This window comes from Xenopus tropicalis, chromosome 7 (assembly GCF_000004195.4).
Source record: "Xenopus tropicalis strain Nigerian chromosome 7, UCB_Xtro_10.0, whole genome shotgun sequence".
In the NCBI taxonomy this organism is placed as follows: Eukaryota; Metazoa; Chordata; class Amphibia; order Anura; family Pipidae; genus Xenopus; species Xenopus tropicalis.
This window is the reverse complement of record NC_030683.2, coordinates 113,763,310-113,789,913: the sequence shown is the minus strand read 5'-3', so window position 1 is coordinate 113,789,913 and position 26,604 is coordinate 113,763,310. Positions and strand designations below refer to the sequence as shown.

Below are 26,604 nucleotides of genomic sequence, written 5' to 3'. Positions count from 1 at the left end.
GAGATGCTGCAGATCCTTCACTGATACTGATGCACAGATATTCTACACATATAGATATGTATTTATTATCACCCGGCGGCCTCAGAGTGTCTGTTTACTAATGGGGAAGAATGTGTTTGCAGAAAGTGCTGGCTGCCTCCTGTTTGCTGGGGAAAGGCAAGTGAGCAGAGCTCATTAGAGGCTTTTCACTTCCTACTATGGGAGGTTCCTCCATTCAAATGAAGAAAGGCAGCAGGTTAAAGTCCTGCCTTGCTCAGAGGAGGGGAATTGTTTGACAGCTGCTGCCATAAGAGATCTGTGCCTTTCACTTCCCCCTTTGCCCTCTTTGTGACAAGGAGATTACAAGCCCGGGCTGCTCCTTGCCTAACAATGCACGAGTGACAGAACCAGAAAAGTTGGGAGAGCGCTGACGAAAGGCAAAAAGCAACAACAACAGGTTCAGGTGATTCTGCCCCAGGAGGGAATCAGGGCAGGTGGGATTGCTGGCTCCTCAATGTGCCAATGGCTTTCATCAGCAACTATTGTGGCCACTGCAGGGCACTGCTGCTCTTCTCACTGGTAAGTGCCCACCTGTTCATATTGTAACTATGCAGGCCACCTCTAATGCTTCAACTATGTCAGAACTACAACTCCCAGAATCCTCTACTGTATGTGCAAGTCAGCAAAAGCCAGAATGCTTTTTGCTGCCTGTTCCCTATTTAATTCTTCCTCTAATCAGCCAACCCTTCTACTGTGTATAACAGAATGTCATCGACTATTCAGAAAGTTCTGAAATACAGGAATGCCTTGTGCTTGATGGTACATAAATCCACGTTGGTGGCAAAACAATCCTTTCAGGTTTATTTAATGATTTAATGGTTTTTACTTAGTGTCCCCATATGCAGGTCCCAGGAAATAGATCCCATACCTGTGTATCTATACACATCCCTCCAGGTGCCGTTTAACTGCAATTTCTAGCATTCCATAACTACTTTCCTGCCCGCTTCACTTTGTAGTTCTACAAACAAACAGCCGTAGGGCACAGGTTGTATATTCTGTATCAGATCTGTTTGAGGAATGTCTTATTGTAATGTTTTGGAATTTATTACTGTATAAACTATATTACTGCATAAGCTGTATTGGGCAGGGCCCTCTTTTCCTCCTGTATTAGTCAGTGTTGGCGGAATATGGTGGTGGTTTAAAAAAATAAATTATTGATAAGAGAACTCACATTCTGGGCCCACCCACAGCAACTGTACCATAAGGTATATGTTTTTATATAGGCCCACAATGGAAATAAGGATTGGTGGATGGAAATGCACTAACTTTAAGGCTAAGGGCACATAGGGAAACTTGTCACTCATGGTTATTAAATCTGCGCTACCTCAGGCAACAACTCTTCCCAAAATGCTGGTGGGAAAACATATGCGGCGCTTTATTTTCCAAAGTTACTGAACTTTCACCCAAAATTTCCTTGTGAAAAAGTTTTTCCACCAGTGATTTACTTTATTGCCAGTGGGAAAGTGTTTTTGGGAAACTAATTGCCTGCAGTACCGCAAATATTACCAAGTCTTCCCGTGTGCCATTATCTGAAACAGTGATCCCCAACCAGTGGCTCAGGGTCAATATATTGCTCACCAATCCGTTGAATGTTGGTCTTAGTAGCCTGAAAGCAGGTGCTTATTTTTGAATTCCTGGAGTGGGGGCAAGTTTTGGTTCCATAAAAACCCAGTCTAATGCCAAACAGAGCCTTCTTTAGGCGTCCAGTCCACATAGGGGCTACCAAATAACCAATCATAGCCCTTATCTGGCACCCCCAGAATTTTTTATGCTTGTGTTGCTCCCCAACACTTTTCCCATTTGAATGTGGCTCACGTGTATAAAAGGTTGGGGATCCCTGGCCTAAAATGAAGTGTACAATGGGTCTTCAGTTTTATTTTTTCTGTTTACTGATTTAATGTTGCTTTTAAATTGAAGCCACTATCTAGTATCTAGTAAGAAAAGCAAAGGGACTGAACAGAAAGACAATCAGTAAATGTCCAGCTTCATATTCTATTTGATTTCTGGTTGCTGATGGCCAGTGTACCTAGCAACCCGAATATCTTTTAAAGTTTCACTTTTCAGAGAAGAACGGAAATAAAACCACAAAAATATTGAATAAATAAATCAAATGTTTTAGATAACTTTTAATTCACTGGTGAACAACTTCTTTTGCTTTTAGGACCACAGTATCATTATCTAATATTTAGCACAGGAACACTATTCCACAGCTATAGCCCCCCGGCACCAGATTTAGCAGCAAGTATCCAGCAGCGGGATAGGGAAATTTTTTCTTTTGAGTTTTATGTTTACCATATAGGCACCTGTAGGCGCCCACCCCCAAAAGCACCACCCTAAGCATGGGCCCATAGGTTCCTATATGGTAGAAACGATCCTGTCCACAGCTCTGTACAACATATATCCCAAGGACAGGTATGGGATCCATTATCAGGAAGCAGTTATCAAGAAAGCACCAAATTATGGGAAGGCCATCTCCCATTGGCTCTGTTCTAATCAAATAATTCTAATTTTTGAAAATGATTTTCTTTTTCTCTATAACAATAAAACAGTACCTTGTACTTGGTCCTAAGTAAGATATTGTGAATCCATATTGGGGGCAAATTATGGAAAGATTGCTTATGTGTAAAACCCCAGGTCGCAAGCATTCTGGATAACAGGTCCCATACCTGTACTGCCAAATTCACTCTTGTTTGTAGGAAACACTTTATTTAATCAGAGGCGATCCGGCACCTAGTGCTGCCAGAGGCGGCCTACCCAATGCCACCCCCTTGCTCTTCTGCACTTTTATAGTGCCTGAGTGGGAATAGCAGGGAACGCATTGCTACAGTGTAGAAAGCGCATTTGCACTCTTTGCACTAGAAGGGCCAAAATTCCAATTTTAAAAGCAAAATTCCTGCTCTTAAAGTTGCCAGGAACAGCTTTTTTCTGCCCCCTGGTATCTTGTGGGGCGCTGAGGTGAGTTTCACAATTTGCTTCATGGTAGAAGCCCTTGCATTTAATTGTGCCCCATCCTGATTCCCTTGTATATGTATATTATATACATATTATTATATACATACAGTCCCTGCCCCAGTGTGAAGTCCTTATCAAAATTATACAAATTATGGGCAATTTTATCAGGTGCCAGTTAACCTGCCTGTATATTTTGGGAATGTAGGAGAAAACCATGGTACCCACAGGAAACCCATGCAGACACAGAGAGCAGATAGTGCCCATTGTCAGATCTAACAGCTGATTTACGGTACAATCTGTCACTGGTGTGAAATACCATTTAATAAAACATAAACAAACACACGGTCTTATCTCTGGCTGTAACTACAGTAAAATTCCTATTATACTGAAAAATGACCAGGAAAAGGTGCTTAATAAAGTCTCCAATCAGTCTGCAACTTAGCACTATCTCTATGTAAATATAAATTCAAGGTCTGTACACTCACATGAAGCAAATGCATTTCCAAACTCATATCATTCTGCAAAGTGTTTACAGTCATCATCATGTTTAAACCAAAAAAAAATAAATTACAAAATTAGCAAAAAAGCTGCTTCCATAGAGCTTAATGAAGGTTCCTTTAGAATAAAAAAGAGGTATTCTGAGGAAGAGTGAATACACTTTTCTTCATATTTTTTTCAGAAAACATTGCATTAAATAAGATAAAATTTTGAGCGTCGGTGCTTTTCAAATAAAAAGATCACCAAGAACAGAAACTGAGTGTAGAATTTGGTTATTCAGTAAAATGAGTTGGACAAGGGTCTAAAGCCTGCACGTTATTCAGTGGTTATTTCCATGCAGCAATAGGTAAATATTTGCAGAACCGCATTCCCAGAATCCTCAGACACTTTCACTTAAATAGCTTTGCCTTAACTGGTGGAGAAATGTGATTCCTAGTTGGACATTGGTTCAAAATGAGATTAGTGTCCAAAAACTGGTTATTGTCATTCTATGCTGTGAGCGCCCAGACAGACTGATATCAAACAAACATGCAATTCCTATAATTATGATTGCTTAAACAACCTACTGGGCTCTCCGTTATATTTCATAGAGCCTTTACATATGGATTCGGCCTGCAATCCGGTGAACAAGCAGTTTTTAGCCTAAAGTGAACATGTTGCCATAGCAGTGGCTATTTATACCCAGTTAATAAGGAATTCTGGAATAAAGTACTGGATTACGCTAATGCCCTCTTGCTTAGTGATATCCATTCAAATCCACAGTGGGCAGTGTTGGTTCTTATATCACAAACGCCAATGATTTCTAACTGGGTCTGGGTGTCGCCCTTCCAAAGGATTTCCATTGTTCTTCAGAAATATCTCAATAACTCCATAATTTTAATAAAATCCATTCAAAACATCTGGTTACCTTAAAATCTATCATGGAATGTGAAAAACCTCTGATCAATTTCTGATGCGTCTAGAAAGACCGATTAGTCACATTGAATGTGGTCATGTAAATGCAAACGTTATACAGGTATGGGACCAGTTATCCAGAATGCTCAGGACCTGGGGTTTTCTTTCCGTAATTCGGATTTCCATACCTAATGTCTATTAAAAAGTAGTTTAAACACTAATTAACCCCAATAAGTTTGTTCTGCACCCAATAAGGATTAATTATATCTTAGTTGGGATAAAATACAAGGTACTGTTTTATTATTTCAGAGAGAAAGGAAATCATTTTTAAAAATGTAATTATTAAATTAAAATGCAGTCTATTGGAGGTGGCTTTTCCATTATTCGGAAGATTCTGGATAACAGGTTTCCGGAAAAAGCATCCCATACCTGTAATTTGTTTAACATGTAGCCTATTGAGGTCTCACTGAATAAGAAACGAGCAATATTTCTATAATCCACAGTTTGGTCTAAGAACAGAATGCTTGCAGACTGTTATGTGGGCTCTTTGATTATACATTTTAGGGACATATTATAGGTACTGCAATAGAGGTACTGGGATACAGTGTTTGTGTTTGGCCTTAGCCCGGCCAAGAAAACATATTGGGATAGTTTCATTCCTTCCTTATTGCAGTCACAGTGCATCTAATTAATGTATAAATTCTATATATTGTATAAATGGGACTTCTAAGCTTTCCTGCAATGCTGCAACTGTTTTGTTACACTATAAAAAAATAGATATAAAATGCTGTATTACACCTAGTAGGTAATGATTGTAAAACGTATTTAGAGAAGCTAGCCTTGAGGCTTCTAATGAGGTGGTTATTATAGTGGCACAGACATTATAATTATAAAAGAAGGGTGTAGAGTTTTCAGAAACAAGGATGAGGATCTTTATCATTCAGCAGTTCCCTGAGTTCTATCCTCTTGCTCCCTTTGTATTTCTCCTTATTGTCAATGTTCCACAGACGGCTATACCAGTACAGGTATCCAGGATGCTTGGGACCTGGGGTTTTCCGGATAAGGGGTCTTTCCGTAATTTGGATCTCCTACATTAAGTCTTCTAAAAAAAAATTATTTAAACAGTAATTAAACCCAATAGGATTGTGTTAGCTCCAATAAGGATTAATTATATCTTAGTTGGGATCAAGTACAGGTACTGTTTTATTATTACAGAGAAAAGGGAATCATTTAACCATTAAATAAACCCAATAGGGCTGTTCTGCCCCCAATAAGGGGTAATTATATCTTAGTTGGGATCAAGTACAAGGTACTGTTTTATTATTGCAGAGAAAAAGGAAACCATTTTTGAAAATGTGAATTATTTGTTTACAATGGAGTCTATGGGAGATGGCATTTCTGTACTTCAGAACTTTATGGATAACGGGTTTCCGGATAAGGGATACCTGTAATAGGAAATCCATACTGGATGGTCACTTCTCCTAGAACAAAGTGTTGCTGGCACATTTATGTAAGTGATGGAACACCTTTTCTGACACAAAGCCATCATTTTGTATTTAAACATTTATTTTGTCCTATGACATTTTGCCCCCCCACCAAACAAAACTTACTTACATATTTACCAAGTTTTACAAAGTAAACTTTTATACATAATTAAGAAACAAAAATCAATCCATTTTTATCAGGCCATAATAATGAAGTAACAGGTGCCCAGGAGCCCTAGGGTGTAGTGGGTGCAGAAGCATCTTCTTTAATGTACAATGTCATCATCATCGTAAAGGTTAAGGAACCTACAGTGATTTTATGGCGGAGTTCTGTAACCTTTGATAAGGGCACTTATTTTATCTACACATAAGCATGTTAAATTAGTTAGCTGTTGTTATATTGACTGAGATATCATTATGCTTAAGCTGGCCATACACGCACCGATAATATTGTACGAAACCTCGGTCGACTCGCCGATCGGGCGCTATAGAAGGCGCCTGACCAAAATCTGCCATCAGGGCTGAATCAGCAGAATGAGGTAGAAATCCTATTGTTTCTACCTCCTTATCTGCCGTTTCAGCCCTGAAGGTTAGTGGCGGGTCTGACGATCTTTCTTGCGACCGATGACCGATTCAGGGATGACGAAAGTCCCAGTAAAGGTGGCCATACACAAAGATCTGCTCGCCTGGCGAGGTCTCCAAGTGGGCAGATCTTCTCCTGATATCACCACCTACGGGATATTATAACGACTGGAATAGGCGCAGTCGGTTCGGGGACCGCATCAACGAGCCGATGCGGTCCCCGATCCGACTGAATTTTTTAACCTGTGCGATCGATATGTGGCCGATTTCAGCCCAGATATCGGTTGGGCGGCCAGCCGTGTCCCCTGCACAGCCGATAAGCTGCCGAATCGGTCCCAGGGACTGATATCGGCAGCTACAATTGGCCTGTGTATGGGGACCTTAAGGGACTGAAACGCTGGACTAAATAAACCAAAGAAACTTTTTTTCAGACCTTTTGTGTATGAAAATTCTCACGAGTGCCGTCATTTGCCTAACTATATATATATTCCTCTGACCTATACGCAACTCCGCAGGACAGTTGGAGGGTGCAGTGGCCCTTTAATATCTCCTTCTCTGCACAGCTATATTCACTTCTGTTCAGCTTCCCCACACTCTGAATGCTCTTTTGTTTAAGAGGCTGCAATTTGGCTTCTTTTTATAGCAACCTATATGGTATTAAATGTCAGTTTCTTTTCTGTTTATGGAGCTTGTGCAACGTGGGCCTCTATGGCTGTGAAACTGTTGAAGAGGTAGTGAAACGGTAGCCCTTGAAAGCAACTCCTATATGTAAATATTAGATATGAATTTAGCTTGCAGCAGCTTAAAGCGTAGGAGAACTAGATAGAAAAGAACTAGAGGGAAACCAAAAGAAGCTGAAAATAACCTTTGTTGTAGAGTTTCAGTTGCATGTTGCATCCCCTGCTCCTTGTAGCTGCACAGAAATAGGTTTTTGTGGGGGAGCCCATAGTAAGCCACTTGCCCCAGAGAAAATACTACACGTATGGGATCTCTTATCCGGAAACCGACTTACAGAAAGTTCCAACTTACGAAAGAGCCATCTCCCATAGACTCCATTATAAGCAAATAATTCTAATTTTTAAAAATGATTTCCTTTTTCTCTGTAATAATAAAACAGTACCTGTACTTGATCCCAACTAAGATATAATTACCCCTTATTGGGGGCAGAACAACCCTATTGGGTTTATTTCATGGTTAAATGATTCCCTTTTCTCTGTAATAATAAAACAGTACCTGTACTTGATCCCAACTAAGATATAATTACCCCTTATTGGGGGCAGAACAGTCCTATTGGGTTTATTTAATGGTTAAATGATTCCCTTTTCTCTGTAATAATAAAACAGTACCTGTACTTGATCCCAACTAAGATATAAGGGGTAATTATATCTTAGTTGGGATCAAGTACAGGTACTGTTTTATTATTACAGAGAAAAAGGAAATCAGTTTTAAAATTCTAAATTAGTCGATTAAAATGGAGTCTATGGGAGACAGGCTTTCCGTAATTCGGAGCTTTCTGGATAACGGGTTTCCGGATAAGGGGTCCCATACCTGTACTACTAATTTCCCTGTGCAGTGCTGAAGGGCAATTCTGTGCCCCCAGTGCTTGCCGATGCTGACCCTCATCACTATCCTGCAATTACCATTTCTGCACTCTGATGGGGGAGAGGAGGGGACACTCCATTAATGCAGCGAGCGCTATAGTTTATTGCTGCTGTTGGTCCCCACATTGCCTTATGGCAGCAGCGAACCTGGCAATGGCAGATAGCAGCAGTTGCAATTACAGTTACCGGTATGTCAAAAATGTTTTTATATCAGAAACTGGCTTAGCTTTACATTTTCTTTCATTAGGCAACACTAGTTTGACCTGTTTTACACTTAAAAGAAAAAAATCCCACAATGAAATTCTTACTTGCAATCAACAGTTTCATAAAATGCCATTTCTTTGAAAAATAATCAGCCTTTAAAGTTACTGTCCCTTTAAGAGAATTTAGAGGAACATGAAACCATGTGCAGCAATGCACATAATCTGCTCTGCCCTGTAACTATTTCCTCCAAGATATGTTTCCACTGGAAACTGGTTTGTTTGTTTCTAATCTGCAACTTCTCATCTTCTGTAATAAAAAAACAGTACCTGTACTTGATCCCAACTAAGATATAATTACCCCTTATTGGGGGCAGAACAGTCCTATTGGGTTTATTTAATGGTTAAATGATTTTTAGCAGGCTTAAGGTATGGAGGTCGAAATTACAGAAAGATCTCTTATCCAGAAAACCCCAGGTCTTGAGCATTTTGGATAACAGGTCCCATACCTGTACGTGTGCCTAAGTGTCATAAACCATTAGCAGGTATAGTAGGGAGAGATGGTGCCTATAGTAGCAGTGGGGGGATAATAGCCTCTGGGAAGGGACTGTGGCTGTGGGATAGCAGGTATAGTAGGGAGAGATGGTGCCTATAGTAGCAGTGGGGGCATAATAGCCTCTGGGATGGGACTGAGGCTGTGGGATAGCAGGTATAGTAGGGAGAGATGGTGCCTATAGTAGCAGTGGGGGGATAATAGCCTCTGGGATGGGACTGGGGCTGTGGGATAGCAGGTATAGTAGGGAGAGATGGTGCCTATAGTAGCAGTGGGGGGATAATAGCCTCTGGGAAGGGACTGGGGCTGTGGGATAGCAGGTATAGTAGGGAGAGATGGTGCCTATAGTAGCAGTGGGATAATAGCCTCTGGGAAGGGACTGTGGCTGTGGGATAGCAGGTATAGTAGGGAGAGATGGTGCCTATAGTAGCAGTGGGGGGATAATAGCCTCTGGGAAGGGACTGGGGCTGTGGGATAGCAGGTATAGTAGGGAGAGATGGTGCCTATAGTAGCAGTGGGGGGATAATAGCCTCTGGGAAGGGACTGGGGCTGTGGGATAGCAGGTATAGTAGGGAGAGATGGTGCCTATAGTAGCAGTGGGATAATGTCTGTTTTTCTTCCATATCACAACTAAAGTGCCAAACACTAAGATGACCAGGTAACCCTGTCAAACACACTATCCCTTTTCATTTAGCTTACTTATAGTAAGACACAACAACAAATAATGGTTCCAACATACTTGTCAGTATAATAATGAAATAGGACACAGTATAGAAGAGCAGGTGTGGCTGGGACACTGATATAGTTTCACCTGCTATTATGTCAGGGACTTTCATTTTTCGGCATTTCTGCGTGCCTGTTGTGGGCACTCCTAGCAGTGTAAACCATCAGCCTATCCTACCCTCTCACCGTACAAAGCAGTCAGCCTTATGGTGCCTTTGTGATGTTGGGACAGGAATGGGGGGGGGGGGGGGGGCGGAGGTGGGTGGCTTTGAGTGTAAGATACAAATTAGCAGAAATTGATTTATGTTTGAAAAGAAATGTGTTGTTCTTGAACTTGCAATCAGGTGTAAAAAGATGTGTAAAATATTTATTTTGAAAGTTGTAGTCAATTTTTTTCTTGTACTGCTTACTCTCCATCAGTTTCCTTTTTACAGAAACAGCAGTACTTTTTTGCTTTATGGCAGGTTTCCTGGACATACGCTCAGTATAAGAGATGTATAGCCTCACCGGCAGTGGGGTAACTAATGGGGAGCAGACCCAGCGACCATGGGGGAGTCCACAGATTAGTGGGGCCCTAGTAAGGACTTGGGACCCCCTTAGTACCCCCCACCCCCCAGTAAGAGAGAATGTACTGTAGGCCCATGTGGGTGTGTTGTATTATATGCACTGTGCATAGGGGCAGATATCTGTGGTTTTCCCCCAAGCAGCAGACGAGTCGCTAAATACTTTGCTATTCCATCAAAGCATATGAGTACTAATAAGCGCAGAGTGGGATTTGTTTGCATTGCGGATATTTGTTTCCTCAAACGACTTTAATTACAGTCTCACGCTCAGTGTCAGATAATTATATATATATATACCCATACAGCAAACAAAACAAAAACACAAGCAAGAAGTTAAAATTTATGGTCACACGCACAGCAATTAACCCACCCACGTCACTGTGCACGCTACGGAGAGCGTTTTTATAGACTGGTTCCATAAATAACCCAGCAACATTAAAGATAACATATGAAAATCCTTCAGGCATAGTCTAATCTGGCGAGCCCAGAGCATGCCTCTTAAAGCTGTCGGCTGGCCCAGCCCTTTCCTGTAGCTCTTGGTTATTCTTTTGTTGTTCGTTTCAGTTAATTGACAGTTCAGCAACTGCACCAACTGCATTGTCACATTGTTAGCTAGGTGAGGTTCAATGTGGAGAAGTGCAAAGTTATGCATTTTGGTAGAAATAATATAAACGCGAACTATCTACTGAATGGTAGTGTGTTGGGGGTATCCTTAATGGAGAAGGATCTAGGGGTTTTGGTAGATAACACGTTGTCTAATTCCAGGCAGTGTCATTCTGTGGCTACTAAAGCAAATAAAGTGCTCTCTTGTATAAAAAGGGCATTGACTCAAGGGATGAAAACATAATTTTGCCTCTTTATAGGTCCCTGGTAAGGCCTCACCTTGAGTATGGGGGGCAGTTTTGGGCTCCATGAGCTGGAGAGATTGCAGAGACTGCAACTAACCTGATAAAGGGGATGGAAGATTTAAGCTATGAGGTTAGACTGTCAGGGTTGGGGTTGTTTTCTCTGGAAAAAAGGACATGATTACTTTGTACAAGTACATTAGAGGAGATTAAAGGCAGATAGGGCGTAGATGGTTTTTCACTGTGAGGGCAGTGAGGTTGGGGAATGCCCTTCCTAGTGATGTGGTAATGGCAGATTCTGTTAATGCCTGTAAGAGGGACCTGGATGAGTTCTTGAACAATCAGAATATCCAAGGCTATTGTGATACTAATATCTACAGTTAGTATTAATGTTTGTATATATAGTTTATGTATATAAGTGTATAGATAGGTCATTATAGGTTTGTATGTGCTGGGTTTACTTGGAAGGATCTTTTTTCAACGCTATGTAACTATGTAAGGTGTAAATCTGACTCACCCAGGAATGTAAAGAAAAACCAAAATTCAACAAACAAATAAGGTACAAATGTCACACCTTCTGTTTTGGGTTTCTGTACCAGTCCAATGGCCCTACAGCCCTTTAGCAGGGAAGATCTGTGTCTCCTGAGATGCCCCCAGTCGCTCCCCATCTTCTTTTCTGCTGGAAGAGACCGGGCCATGATGTTGTGGGTCCTGTTGTGGGTCCTGTTTTCCTAATTTGGGAAACCAGGCAGGAGCTTTTGACCTGGACAGGCCTTTTGAAAACTGGACTTTCCGGGTCAAAACCAGGTGGCAACCCTATGAGTGGCTGTGGTGGATAACTTGAACCAAAATACAGTCATTTGTAGGCATTAGTTCTCTTTTAAATGGCTAAACTTTAGGAGGACAAATATTATATTTTGTGGTCACATCTTCTTACCTCTTTATTTAAACACAGATACAATTACAGTACTATACCTGTGCCAACTGAAAAAAGAACCCCATCACTGTCTTCATCGTTACAGGTATGGGATCTGTTATTTGGAAACCTGTCATTCAAAAAGCTCCCAATTACAGGACACTCATCTTCCATGGACTCCATTTTCATCAAATAATTCAAATGTATAAAATTAAATTCTTAGTTCCTAATAAGAACCTTGCACTTGATCCCAACTAAGATAATCGTTATCAAAGACAAAACATTATTGGGTTTTGTTTTATGTTTAAATGATTTTTTAGTATACTTAGGGGCTGATTTACTTACCCACGAACGGGTCGAATGGAGTCCGATTGCGTTTTTTTCGTAATGATCGGTACTTTGCGATTTTTTCGTATGTTTTGCGATTTTTTCGGATTCTTTACGAATTTTTCGGATCCAATACGATTTTTGCGTAAAAACGCGAGTTTTCCTATCCATTACGAAAGTTGCGTAAAAAGTTGCGCATTTTGCGTAGCGTTAAAACTTACGCGAAAAGTTGCGCATTTTTCGTAGCATTAAGTTTTAACGCTACGAAAAATGCGCAACTTTTCGCGTAAGTTTTAACGCTACGAAAAATGCGCAACTTTTTACGCAACTTTCGTAATGGATACGAAAAACTCGCGTTTTTACGCAAAAATCGTATTGGTAACGAAAAATTCGTACAGAATCTGAAAAAATCGCAAAACATACGAAAAAGTCGCAAAATGTTCGTTTTCAAGTCGGAACTTTTCCAATTCGGGTCGGATTCGTGGGTTAGTAAATCAGCCCCTTAATGTATGGAGATCCAAATTACTGAAAGATCCCTTATTGGGTAAACCCCAGGTCTCGAGCATTCTGGATAACACGTCCCATACCTGTACCACTTATCCAGTACAATACCAGTCAAGTAACTACCATAACTGCACCATGGACGCCAGAGGCGTTAGGTCCAGATGTCTGGACCTAAAAGGGGTGGGGCTTATACAAAGTAAGTAGGGGTTTGAGTATAACAGGGCATGTCTGGAATAAATGGGCCTGGCCAGGGAGCATAAATTCATAATTTAAAATAAGATAAAAGTTAATTTTACAGTGAATATCCAATAGGATTATGGCCATCCCTCTCTGACTACATTCTCACTTCTTTATGGCACAGCAATAAACCTGTGCCCTCCTTGGATTTGCCTGAGCACCCACGTAACACCCTCTGGGGATGCCATCACCAATATATATATATATATATATATATATATATATATATATATATATATATATATATATCTATATATATATATATCTATATATAGATATATATATATATATATATATATATATATATATATATATATAGATATATATATTATCACTGTCTTTTTATTGTGTTTAGTATGATACAGAAAGAAGTATTCCAATTCTGCTTCAGTGGAGGTACATAGAGAATCTAGAGGAGAGCAAAGTCTTGCCTAATATTTTACGTATTACTTCATATATAACAATAAAACCGTTTACGAGGCTTCTAAGATGATTATTGCCTTATCTCGCGGCTCAGCAATTGAAAGAATTTTCTATTTTCTTCCTCATATCTCAGATTATTTTATTCTTATTTTATTAAGATACAATAAAATGTGTCATGGGAGAATCGCCGCTGTGTATGTAGGAGCATTGGTGATTTATTATTCTTTCTATTTCACACAGGGTCATATTTACACTGAGAGGGAAATGCCAAACTGATTGCCTTGTCACTGATCATTCTTCCTCGTTAGGGAAGTGATATAAAGTGCGCCCAGTATTGTATGCGCGTCATTAAGCTTTGGTAAAAATACTTTATTACTTTATTGGAATGAGCACCAATTCTTTCAGTCATAAGGGATGAACTGGTGCCAGCAGATTTACACAGTTGGTGAGAACTGATTTCTCCTACATTGTTCCAAATAGAGGTATAGGATCTATTATCTAGAACAGTGCTGTCCAACTGGCGCCCCGCGGGCCGCATGCGGTCCACGACCCCCCTCTGTGTGGCCCCCACCTGTCTGGCTGCTTTGATGTCTTACTCTTGTGTAAGCTTTAAATGGTATCAGTACTGTAATTAACTGCCCCCCCGCACGGTTCTGACCTCAGATTCAGGCTGTAATCCCTCTGTATTGTTTAAAAATTTAATCCCCTGTGTTGCTCACACCTTTTAATCTCTGCATTGTTCACCCCCTGCAGTGCTCACACCTCAGGCTCAGGCTGTAATCACCCACATTGTTCCCCTGTTCACACCTCAGTGGTAGCAGTAGAAACCCACAAATAAGCCCTGCACACTATAAAAAGAACATATACTGAGGTGGTACTGCAATTAAAAAGTTTTTTAATATATATAGTACAGACTGTAGGAGCAGTGCCAGACGTGTATGCTGCCTGTGTGTGCCATACACACAGGCAGTATAGGGCAAGCAGAGTATGGCACACACAGGCAGGGTAGGGAAGGCAGAGTATGGCACACACAGGCAGGGTAGGGAAGGCAGAGTATGGCACACACAGGCAGGGTAGGGCAGGCAGAGTATGGCACATGCAGGCAGGGTAGGGAAGGAAGAGTATGGCACACACAGGCAGGGTAGGGCAGGCAGAGTATGGCACATGCAGGCAGGGTAGGGAAGGAAGAGTATGGCACACACAGGCAGGGTAGGGCAGGCAGAGTATGGCAGGTTTTTGCTGTACTACAACCACTAATATGGGTATGGTCATGTGATAACACGGGTGTGGTTTCAAAAAGGGGAGTGGTCAAAACTGGCTTCCATTATCGGCCCTCCACCACGTTGGTCGGAAAAATTCCGGCCCTCGGTACCACAGAAGTTGGACAGCACTGATCTAGAATGTTTGGGACCTGGGGTATTCCAGATAAGGGATCTTTCTGTTATTTGGATTTTGGTCTGCTAAAAAATGATTTCAACATGAAATAAACCCTCCCTTCCTACCTTGCCCCAATCGATACACTCGACTAACCAAGAAACACACGGACACCGCTAAGTGGGGCGGAGTTTGGCCACAGCTTTATTATATGATGCATCATCGATAGTCCTTGCCATGTATTTCACCTTTACCAAACATTTAACAAACTGCATAGCGGTTTTATAACCCGAATGCCAGCCACTGCGAATGCAGTGAGGATGTGGAAGACATCAAATAACACCACTGATTAAATGGCCAAGGACTATCACCGCCATTGCCTGTGACAAATATTTCTATCACCCGCTATTGCCTGTGACAAATTGTATTTTTTAAATACAATAAGAAAAACAGTACTTTATTGAACTTCATATACGACCTTAACCGAACCTAGTGCCTGAAACAGGGAGGGAGATGCAGCTCAGGACACGCCAGGCAAAATGGAGGGTGAGTGCAGCGCTGGGAATGCCAGGAAGAGGAGGGGTAAACCAGACTGTTTACGCGGGAAAACGAGCTGGGTGAGTTAACCCTATTGTGGATGGAGGGAATTATGCAATTATTTAGCTCCACAGTCCCTCCACACTTTCATTAAACATTTCAGCGCTTCTAGGATTCCTGCAGCTTAGTTACCATCATTTACAAGCTACTGTTTTATTATTACAGAGAAAATGGAAATCATTTTTAAAAATTGTAATTATTTGCTTAAAACCAACTCTATGGGAGATGGCATTCTTGTAATTTGGATCTTTCTGCATAAAGGGTTTATGGATAAGGGGTCCCTTACCTGTACCGCATTCATTTCCAATAACTTCTACTAGTTATTTTTAAACTCATACAGAATGTTTAACTCTTGCTTATTGGAAAGCTGCTTAGACTGACAATTTCTCGTATTATGCAAAAGGAACTATTTCTGTTGGACATCCGTTTCTGTCTGCCAGCTAATGTAGCTCAATTGCAGAAGTGCTTTGGGGAGCACATTGGCATATGTATCTTCATTTTACAGTGGCTTTTCATCCTCTTTAGACGGGCCGCATCTAAACGGCAACTAAGCAAACTGTTTCTCAGAAAGCAGGAAATAGCTTTGCCACCAAAAATGAGTTTAGCAGCGGTGGTGCACTATGACTGGATACAATTTCTCTGTGCTTGAGGAGATAGTGGTGATCCACCCTACACAGTATGGGGCAGACCAATAACAATCAATGAAATATAAATGACATTGGAAAAGTCTTATGATTCAGGCACTAAGTTTCTAGAAGCACAAAACTAAGTTCTATGAGTGTGAATAAGCAAAGCAGGAAGTGTTTGTTCATTATTTGCTAGCTGGAAAACATGACAACTTGCCCAAGTAACGTAGGGCCATTCCTCCTCGTGCCCTTTGTGTGCAGGGAATAATGGTGAAGCCAGTAAGTTAATTACAGGGTACATTAGACAAAGTCATGTGTATTCTCTGTAACAACGGAACAACAGGGTACCAGAAACAGTCCTGCATTATTACAGAGGTATTTTGTTTTAGCAAAAAAATGAGAGTCAGCAAGAAAAAGAGGGGTTGCAGCTTGATGGAGATCTAAGGGGAAGTGTATTTAGGGTTGGCACTATTTTGGCCTACCTATCTGATGTATCTGTTCTCTATGATTACCAATGATGTTAAAGGAGAAGGAAAGGTAAAAACTAAGTAAGCTTTATTAGAAAGGTATATGTAAATACAGCCATAAGCACTCACAGAAATGCTGCACTGAGTCCTCTGTCGAAAGAAACACAGGATTTCTTGTCTCCTTTTTTGTAAACATGTTGTTTGGGTATCTCACTTCCTCTCTCAGAAAAATTCTTAATTCCTGTGGCCAGACTCTGCGCAGTTCTTTCCTTTCTCCCCTCTCCTGCTCCCCCTCCTATAAGAATGCTAAGAACTCCCTCCCCCCTCCCTTAGGAATGTGTTATCTGAGCTATAAACTAGCCTGCAAACAGCAAGCTATTTAAAATGGCAGCTACTGTCTTAAGCAAACGGAGAAACTTCTGGGGCTCTTTACTCAGGTATGGTAATTCTTTCTGCAGAATAAATATTTTGTTCTAGGTGGCACTAATGTGCCAAAATGACATTCCTTCTCCTTTAAACATCATTTTTACCAGTCAGGTTGGTATAATAACAATAAAAGGGTAACCCTAGGAGCCATAATATGTGGCCTGACCAGGACAGAGAAGGCAGACAATAGGCTGATATGGTCTGCCAGGGACAGAGAGAGAGGTAGGCATGGGGAAGGAACGGTGTTGGTTTGGAGAGTAGATTCAATATATGCAATACCTTGCCTTTGACCTACTAATAGTAAATATTACAAGTCTGGTTTTCTGAGGAACTGGAAATTATAATTCATACCCAATATATAGGTATAGAAACATTTTCAGATAAGTTTTTGTAGAGATTATTGCGCAACCAGTCATTTAAATTTTTTGCCTTCCTTTGGTAGAAGCAGTTGTTCCCAAACTGAAGGCGATCTTCCCCTCTAGAGGGACCCAGAGCAGTGGCTGCTGGGGCGGGGCTGAAGTCTGAAGGCCTACTTGGGTGAAGATACCCCTAAAAGACCAGCTTTGTGGTTAAAATAGAGTCTTAAACGTCTATAACAGAGCTATGGGGAAGCCAGCACAAAATGTCATTCTCAGAGGAGGGGTTAAAAACCATATTCTCTAAAAAGCCACTGCCCTAAGGATATTCTGTGATGCTAGGGGCCCAGGGCAGATGTCACACCCTTAAACTGGCCCTGCCAGGAACTGCCAGTATCCCTACTTATACTCATTAGAGAGAAGATGAGCTGTACCTGCTGTATGATAAACAGAAAGAGCAATTCTATTTTTAGCTGGAGATATTTTGTACATAGCAGCTTAGTACTAGCTGTAACCTCATAACAAAACAAAGAGAGTATCACACAGAAAGATATTCTCCTTCCTAACTGCCAGCTATGGCACTTTTGACATTCAAAAAGATGCTTGAGAAAACGACCTTGAGTTAAGAGTGTTGTATTAAGGCGGGGAAGAAAAGGGCAGGCTTTCAAGTGGATGAGGACATGTCTTGCTGTGATGTATAGCCTATAATGTCACATTTTGGGAATGAATGTTTTGGACCATATGGCACAGCATGGAGCTTTCCATGAACCTTTAGTATGCTATGGATAGAGTTGCCATCTGTAATTGCCTGTACATTTATAGTAACCCTATAAATCCCTTCTTTCCCTGACTCTCTCCACTGCTAGAATCCCCCTTATAAGGACAGTCTCACCTATGCTCTGCCCTTTTGCCCGCTCACTCTGCCCATTTCCCCCACCCCATGTGACATCACCCCCTGCTCCCTCACCTGAAGGCTGGTATTACATCATAAAAAAGGTGGCAACCCTAGTTATAGATAAATCTTATCTATGCAACTTTTTCATTGGTTTTCTATATTTATCTTGGCTCTTTTTCTGCAGCTGGAAAACCTGTCTGTCTGGGGTCACCAACCTCAGCAACTTAATAAACAACTGACTTTTGTAATTTAACTTTCAGTTCGACCTCAGCACTGCTTGGTTGCTATGGTAATCCCAGGTTATATTCTGATCCCGAGAGCTTTAGAACAAAATAATGTTTATTCAGAAAACCACAAAAAAAAAGGAAAAAATTGAGACCTGTTGCAAATTGTCTTAGAATTTTCCTTTCTACACAATACAGATTTTGTTAGTTTATAGACAAACATGATTCATAGGTTTCCATTGGCAGTCCCTATATCTTCTAACCAAGGAATCATTTGTACTTATCACTGTGAATATTACAGTTTGCTTTCCTGCCAGGGTTGGCTTCCCAATCTCCATTTAACTTAATGGCAGGTCAAGAAAATGTTTTTATAACGTATAAATATGCCTCAATGGCTTATTGTATAGTAAGGTGCCAATGGGATATTTTCTTTCACTTTTCTAACAAGATAAGACCAACAAAAGGAAGGTAATGATTGGTTATAATACATACATAAGTGCTGCCATGGCATGAATGTGCTACCTGTGTCTAGTCTATCGCCACTAATATTATATATATATATATATTCAGCTTTTTACATATATATATAAATAAAATATTTTCTTTGTTTCAAATTATAGCTTTCTTTTGTGTAACACACTGCATATTTTATTGAGTTTTTATTGAATAAATGATGATGAAAACGATACAATATAAAAAGTGCAATTACATTTTACACATACCCCAAAATTAGCCGCACAGGACGGTGTCACCATGTTTGGGCACTGCCCAGAAGAACCATTGCTCCAGTTTGTTACCAGCACTGAGCTGAATGTTTGCTCGGCCCATTATCAGAATCCGCATCTTGCTCCTGTTTATATACACACAGATTGTTATTTGACAGATGCCTTTTTTAATAGTCTTGTTTTCTTTTAAATAGCGATATTATCTCACCAGGCTTTTCCTTAGGCTACTGTAAAAACTGATAAGGTTGCTTTGTAAAACAAATAATTTAAAACCATCATGGGTGGTTGCCCTTCTTTTGTCCTTAAATATTAGTGTAGCAAAAGGACACATTCTCACTTTTGAAGATAGTAGTCACATTTAGTTTACCACAATCTATGACGCTGGCGGTCTGGTTTGGACTGTAAAGCAAATCTACAATTATTGTTTCTCCTGCCTTGCTTAGCCTAGTAATATAACAGGGGTGCAGAGCTGTTAAGGTTGGTCCCTTGGCACGGGTGTCACATAGCTCACTGTCAACCAAAAAACCGCCAGCAACAAAAATTCCAAAACCACATCAGACCATCACGTGTGTTGGTCCACAAAGCATTGGAGTTACCCAGTAGTGGAGAAAACGCCATGTGTTTCATAGCCTTAATGCCAATTCTGGAGGTAACTATCAATGGTACAAGGGCATGGAGCCTTACCCCTTTACTTCCTACTCAGCACTCTAAAAGGAAATATCGGGGTACTTTTAGGCTGCAAGTAAACAGGCAGTGTACGCTGCTATCTGTCACAAGTTCATCTGGTGCATCAGAAATGCAGGGTTATATTTTGCTACTAAAATACCATGCAGGGTAAGGTATTATATTTAATATATACATTTTTTCCCCTTGAAATAAAAAATCAAAAACTATGATAATTCCTGGAACTAACCCTCAGTAATGATCTTTTGCATGTCCAAAATCACTAGATTAATACATTTGTTCAGTCAGAAACATTAATAAAGCAAAGCCAGTTAACAGAGCTGGTTGCTCCACTCTGGAGCACTGAGCCTTGATGGCAACTGGACTCTACTGAGAAGAGAACTAAGAATGCTCCAGGGTGGTGGAAAGCCAAATTGTACATAATTCTTCGAATGTTCTGAATTTTTAATCAATTTTTAATGAAGATGACTTGTCCAAAGCAGTTTTTACCGTGCCTTTTGTTCAGACTTGGGCACATTCCATCTTGGCCACTTTCAATTCGCTTATTGTATCACTGGCTACTTGTGTTCCCTTACACGAGAGTGGGACTCTGTGCCAGTCCTAAGTTGTGTTTGGTAAACAGTGCTTCTGGTATAAGCCTTTATTTGTAAAACATATTGAGATTACAACTGACCTTTTCCATGGGCTGAAACAGAAGCCATATGAAAGGTATCACTTGTCACATACTAAATCTTCTGCTGGGAATAGTTGCAGGTGATTTAAGGTAACTGCACGCTCATCCACGAGTGAAGTCTTGCACACAATGGCCAATATATACCTTTTATACCTTTATGAGATATTTCTATGCAATTCGGTTTTAATAAATGATAAAAGTTGGCTTAATCCCAAACTGATTCCGGAATGCAGGGCATCCCCATTAAAGAGGGTTCGTTAGAGACTAGAATAATTGAATTACTCTAACCAGGTGGATATTAGCTACAGGGGTTTCAACTGCAACAAGGCCCTAAGTCTTAAGGGGGTCCCATAGGACAAGTAATTGTTTCCCTTGAAACTGCGGTATAATTGGGTCACTGAATCTCAGTAGTGGAGATTATATGGGCAAATATATTGGTGCTAATTACAGGTGGCAACTGAGATGTTTGGGGTTAAGAAGGAAACCAAATCTGCCTGTGGCCTATGGACGTTTAGATACTCAGGAAATCATAGTCAGCTAGTTCTGCCCCTCAAACAAATGTACCAAATTCAGTGCCAATGGGAAACAAATAACTGTTTCTCTGAATGATATGTCTTTGTCTGAGAGTCTTTTCTGTTTGTATCATGTGGCAACAGGCATCATTAAATATATTTAATATAATTATTTTAATTTCATTTTCAAAAAATATTTTTCGCAACTAATTGTTTCTTTGTTCATATTTTTTGGTAAGGCAAGACACTATACTTAGGGGCACATTTACTAATCCACGAATGCTCCGAAGGCGTCCAAATGCGTTTTTTTCGTAATGATCGGTATTTTTGCGACTTTTTCGTCGCCGTCACAACTTTTTCGTATTTTCTCCGACTTTTCGTCACCTTGCCGAAATTTTCGGATTGAACGAAAGAACGTTCGTTGCACAAGTGCACTGATCTACTTATTGTTCAGCGCTGCCGAATATGTTGGCGCTTTATAAATAAATGTTAATGTAATCGAGCCCATGCAGACATGCACTGAAGGATCAAAGTTAGAAAGGTTTTCCCGGCATTTACGATCTTTCAATACGAAAAATTTGTGATGTAAAGTCGTGACAAATACGAAAAAGTCGCAACGGCGACGAAAAAGTTCACAAATTTTCGTTTCCAATACGAATTTTTTGCTGTTTGGGATTCGGATTTGTGGATTAGTAAATGTACCCCTTATGGTTGGCACCTGTTTGGGTTTTAACTAGACAGCCCCCAATGTGACAGTCCCACCTCCTACACTACTAACCCACCACCAATTTCAGCACACTGCCTATTACGTCCTTGCTCCAACCTTTTTGTGCAGGTTCTGGCCCTAATAAATGTGGCAACCCTAGCCATACTTAAGCTGGCCATACACGCACCAATGGTTTGCGAGGCGACTGGCCCGGTTAAAAGATTTTGATCAAGTGCCTTTGAAGGCACCCGAGCAAAAGCTACCTTCAGGGCTGAATCAGCAGAAGGAGGTAGAAATCCTATTGTTTCTACCTCCATATCCAAGATCGAAAACCACTACGTGTGTAGCCACCTTTAGGGTGGCCATATATTGGCCAATAAAAGCTTGCAACTTGGCCTCTCCAGAGTGGGTCAGCAGCTTCTCAACTGCCTGCCTCACTGATATTTGGCTGAAAATCAACCAGATATCTCTTGGTCATATCTGAAAATTAAACAAAAAGAGCATTATTGTATTGATGTCGTCCTTGCCCAACAGGCCTTCCAATATGATTTGAGCATTGACCTGTGGGCTATTTATCTGATCTGCATTATTCGGCCTAGAACATGGATGGCCATGTTGCCCAGGGATCTGCTCATTAGGAGACCTTGCCAAACGAGCAGATCTCAAGATGTATGGCTAGCTTTTTAAACCTCAAATTGTGACTTTGCATTTCATTCCTAGAGTCATATAAACGCTGCAAATAAAGGTAAAATTCACTGCACTGAATTCTGCATTTCCTTTACAGATTTCTTTACAGTAACTGCTAGTTTCAATTCCTTAACCTTGTTATTAACATTGAAAGTACTAGAACACTGATTATCAACCCTCTGTTTGTTCTCACAAAGAAATGTAATCAGTAATAAGCGAATAAATATTTCCTGAATGTAATATAGACAAGGCAGTTCCTTCTTAGTAAATTGTTTGCTATGGAGATGTTGTTCCTTTATTGAAACATTTATAATTGTGAATGTCAACGGCTTTGCGGGGCTCGGCAAAATCTCTCCCAATCAGAAGTTCCTGATTACATGCAAATACAGAGCAAACATAGAAATTCCTATTTCTCCCTGTACATATTTTCCACAGTAATCTCAACATGTGTGCCCTCTAGTCTTTTTAATCCATCATATTTCCCCATATCTACCTTGGTAAATCTTGGACTGTAGACAAAAAGGGGAAATTTTTGGAGGCGGTGGTGTACCTTGGATTGTATTCTTGTCTGCACTGGAACTGAATATGATGATCTATGTGTATGGTGCTAGGGTTCTACCATGTCTAACTAATTCCACTATGGAGTGTTCCACCATGATATATTATTTACTCTGAGCAGTAGTTTAGAAGAGTGGAAAAATAAAAGGAATTAAACTGTACTTCCATCTCCTAAGACCAGGTGGCTTTTTCCATTTCAGAGGTCAAAGACGTGAGTAATGGCCCAGCCTGAAGACACATTGGGGCCACCTGAAGCCATGGTCCTTTAATATAAAGGCACTAATAACTAAATTTCTCATTTACAGAGCAATACCTAGCTTTTATTCACTTATGGTCCCCATACACGGGCCGATTCTAGCTGCCGATATCGGCCCCTTAGACCCTTGTATGCGCACTACCGACGGGCCTGCCTGACCGATATCTGGCCTGATATCGGCCAGATATTGATCGGGCAGGTTAAAAAATCTAGTCGGATCGGGGACCAAATCGTCTCCGATCGAATTAGCCTACACGCTCCCTGATATCGCCCACCCGTAGGTGGGGATATCGGGTGAAGATCCGCTCGCTTGGCAATCTCGCCAAGCGAGCGAATCTTCACGTGTATGGGGACCTTTACTCTACTAAACCACTGCTCCTAGTAACCAATATATTATTGTGGAACACTTCCTGTGTATGGTACAAGGGTTCTACCATATCTAGAAATGCTTGATAGTAAATTGAATTCCTGTCAAAGTCCAGGCAGTGTTCCACCAAGACACACTGGTTACTTGGAGTGCAGCTGACCTGCAACCTGGAACAAAACCCTTTACCTTGAGTGTAAATCTCATCACCAGGCACTTACAGGTATGGGATCTGTTATCCAGAAAGTTCTGAATTATGTAAAGGCCATCTCCGATAGACTCCATTATAAGCAAATAATTCTAATTTTTATTAAAAAATACAAAAAATAGTGGACTTGGTGTATCCCTAGTACAGGTATGGGAACCCTTATCCGGAAACCCATTATCCAGAAAGTTCTGAATTACGGAAAAGCCATCTCCCATAGACTCCATTATAAGCAAATAATTCTAATTTTTAAAAATGATTTCCTTTTTTCCTGTAATAAGAAAACAGTACCTTGTACTTGATCTCAACTAAGATATAATTACCCCTTATTGGGGGCAGAACAGCCCTATTGGGTTTATTTAATGGTTAAATTATTCCCTTTTCTCTGTAATAATAAAACAGTACCTGTACTTGATCCCGACTAAGATATAATTACCCCTTATTGGGGCAGAACAGCCCTATTGGGTTTATTTAATGGTTAAATGATTCCCTTTTCTCTGTAATAATAAAACAGTACCTGTACTTGATCCCAACTAAGATATAATTACCCCTTATTGGGGGCAGAACAGCCCTATTGGGTTTATTTAATGGTTAAATGATTCCCTTTTCTCTGTAATAATAAAACAGTACCTGTACTTGATCCCAACTAAGATATAATTACCCCTTATTGGGGGCAGAACAGCCCTATTGGGTTTATTTAATGGTTAAATGATTCCCTTTTCTCTGTAATAATAAAACAGTACCTGTACTTGATCCCAACTAAGATATAATTACCCCTTATTGGGGGCAGAACAGTCCTATTGGGTTTATTTAATGGTTAAATGATTCCTTTTTCTCTGTAATAATAAAACAGTACCTGTACTTGATCCCAACTAAGATATAATTACCCCTTATTGGGGGCAGAACAGTCCTATTGGGTTTATTCAATATTTAAATGATTTTTTAGTAGACTGAATGTATGGAGACCTAAATTATGAAAAGATCACTTATCCGGAAGACCCCAGGTCCTGAGCATTCTGGATAATAGGTGCCATACCTTTACAGGTATGGGATCTATTATCCAGAATGCTTGGGACCTGGGGTTTCCCGGATAAGGGATCTTTCCGTAATTTGGATCTCCCTAATTTAAGTCTGCTAAAAATCATTTAAACATGAAATAAACCCAATAAGGGATCCCATACCTGTACTAAATTCTAAAAGTGTTGAAAAGCAGCAAAAAATATACCTGAGAAACTAATTGCTTTACTTACAAAGGCCCATTGAGAAAATCTTTTAAGTAAAAAATAGGAGGGTGTAAATTTTGAGTATAGTAAAAATTGGCAAATACATTGGTTACATGGAGCATCGTAGCTGATACAGTACATGGTACTTATACATTTAAGTTGTTAATGTGAACAAGGCTTAAGGGCCTGCTGCAATAAATCCACAAGTACTCAGGTTATTATTACTGATTTTAAGACTCAGCTGGTTCTGATGTATGGAAAGCTGGTGTAATTCCAATATTTAAATAGGGATTACAGCCTGAGGCTGTAATTATAGGCCTCTCTGTTATTTCAATATCTGCTACAGTCAAATAAATGTGTCTTTTATGATATATAAGTAGTTGGGGAGCGGTGTTCCAAGTTTGAATTGTTTACAATGGAAAAGAAGCGATATGATCAAATATATAAAGTATACTCTACTCAGTAGTTGATATATATATGTATGTATGTATGTATATATACAGTAAGAGCTATAGGGATTTTCTTTCCATGAAGCTGTACTGGCAGATACAAATCATTCCTACTTTTATCATAGTTATATGCACATACTAATTCGATTGCCCTTTGAGGTTCATAAAGGAAAGTATTACACCTTTGAGTCAATATAAAGTTGGGGGGTTTTTTTCAGCCTCAACTACTATGTAGCTATGTGTGTAACCTTAAGAAATAAATGCACGTTCCGCCCACTGGCAAGTTAAGAAACTCTGTTTAACTGCTCCCGTATTAGTGCTCAAAGGTGCGTTCAGCAATTTCAAACATAAAAGACTTAAAGGTCAGAAAGGAGTGTATCATGGAATTAGTAGCCGAGCCGAGTGAACAAGGCGGGTGCATTCCATATATGTTGACTCACCGAATTAAAGACAGAAATTGGAACTGGTTTGTCCGGCTGAGGGACGGCAAGGCTAATGCATTTACATTAAAACTATACGGAATGAAAGTACTGTATATGAGGCTTTGATCACTGACCTACTTAGCGCCATAATTAGGTATATCTTTTACATTTGATTTGCTCCCTAAAAGGGGAAACCTTTATCTTTACAACTGACTTAGCTCAACCTGGTGTATACATGGAGCTTTATCAATGCATAAAATGCAGCCTAATATGTATTATCCTAATACTTGCTGCTGCTTCCTTTCCCCCAAGCCCAAATAATACCTTTATACAACTTGTGTGGTGGCATCTTCATGTGAGTCCCATAGGCAGTAATGAAGGTGTTTTTATGCTACATTTTTGGCACAAGACCAACTTGGATCCCTAAAGGTGCAATGTGTTCTATGGGTCTTGGGTAGCCGTAAAAAGGGAAGGTGTGCATCCCTAGGTCTTGGAGTAAAGGGGAGACTGGGAAGAGTATTTCAACACCTGATTTCTCTAACATCAATAGTTAAACATTTGCAGGCTGGGTATGGGCAGCTAGAGATAAATGAGGCGTTCCTATAAATAACTTGCACCCATCCCTTGGGTATGTCTCCATTTCATAAATAAATACTTAGTTTTCCATCCCAGATATTATTAGCCCCTGGTAACAAACTAAGCAGCTTAGTTCCCTGTGTTTGCATGGGTTTCCTACCACACTCCATAAACTTACAGGCAGGTTAATTGGCTTTTGACTAAATTGACCATAGTGTGTGTGAATATGATACAGACCTTAGATTGGAAGCTCCTCTG

General features: G+C 40.3%; 1 protein-coding gene across 4 annotated transcripts in view; it reads left to right on the top strand.

Annotated features, from left to right (window-relative positions):
• Positions 1–206: 206 nt before the first annotated feature.
• The window catches only part of ptprh (protein tyrosine phosphatase, receptor type H), an 87,307-nt gene continuing 60,909 nt past the window's right edge, over positions 207–26,604 (top strand). For 2 of the 4 annotated variants that reach the window (XM_012967495.3, XM_012967493.3), the window contains exon 1: positions 207–558. In XM_012967495.3, coding sequence (XP_012822949.1) covers positions 502–558 — 57 coding nt within the window. In that variant the 5' untranslated portion in view covers positions 207–501. The remainder of the gene's footprint in view (positions 559–26,604) is intronic. The other 2 variants (XM_012967496.3, XM_012967494.3) reach the window with 1 other exon arrangement.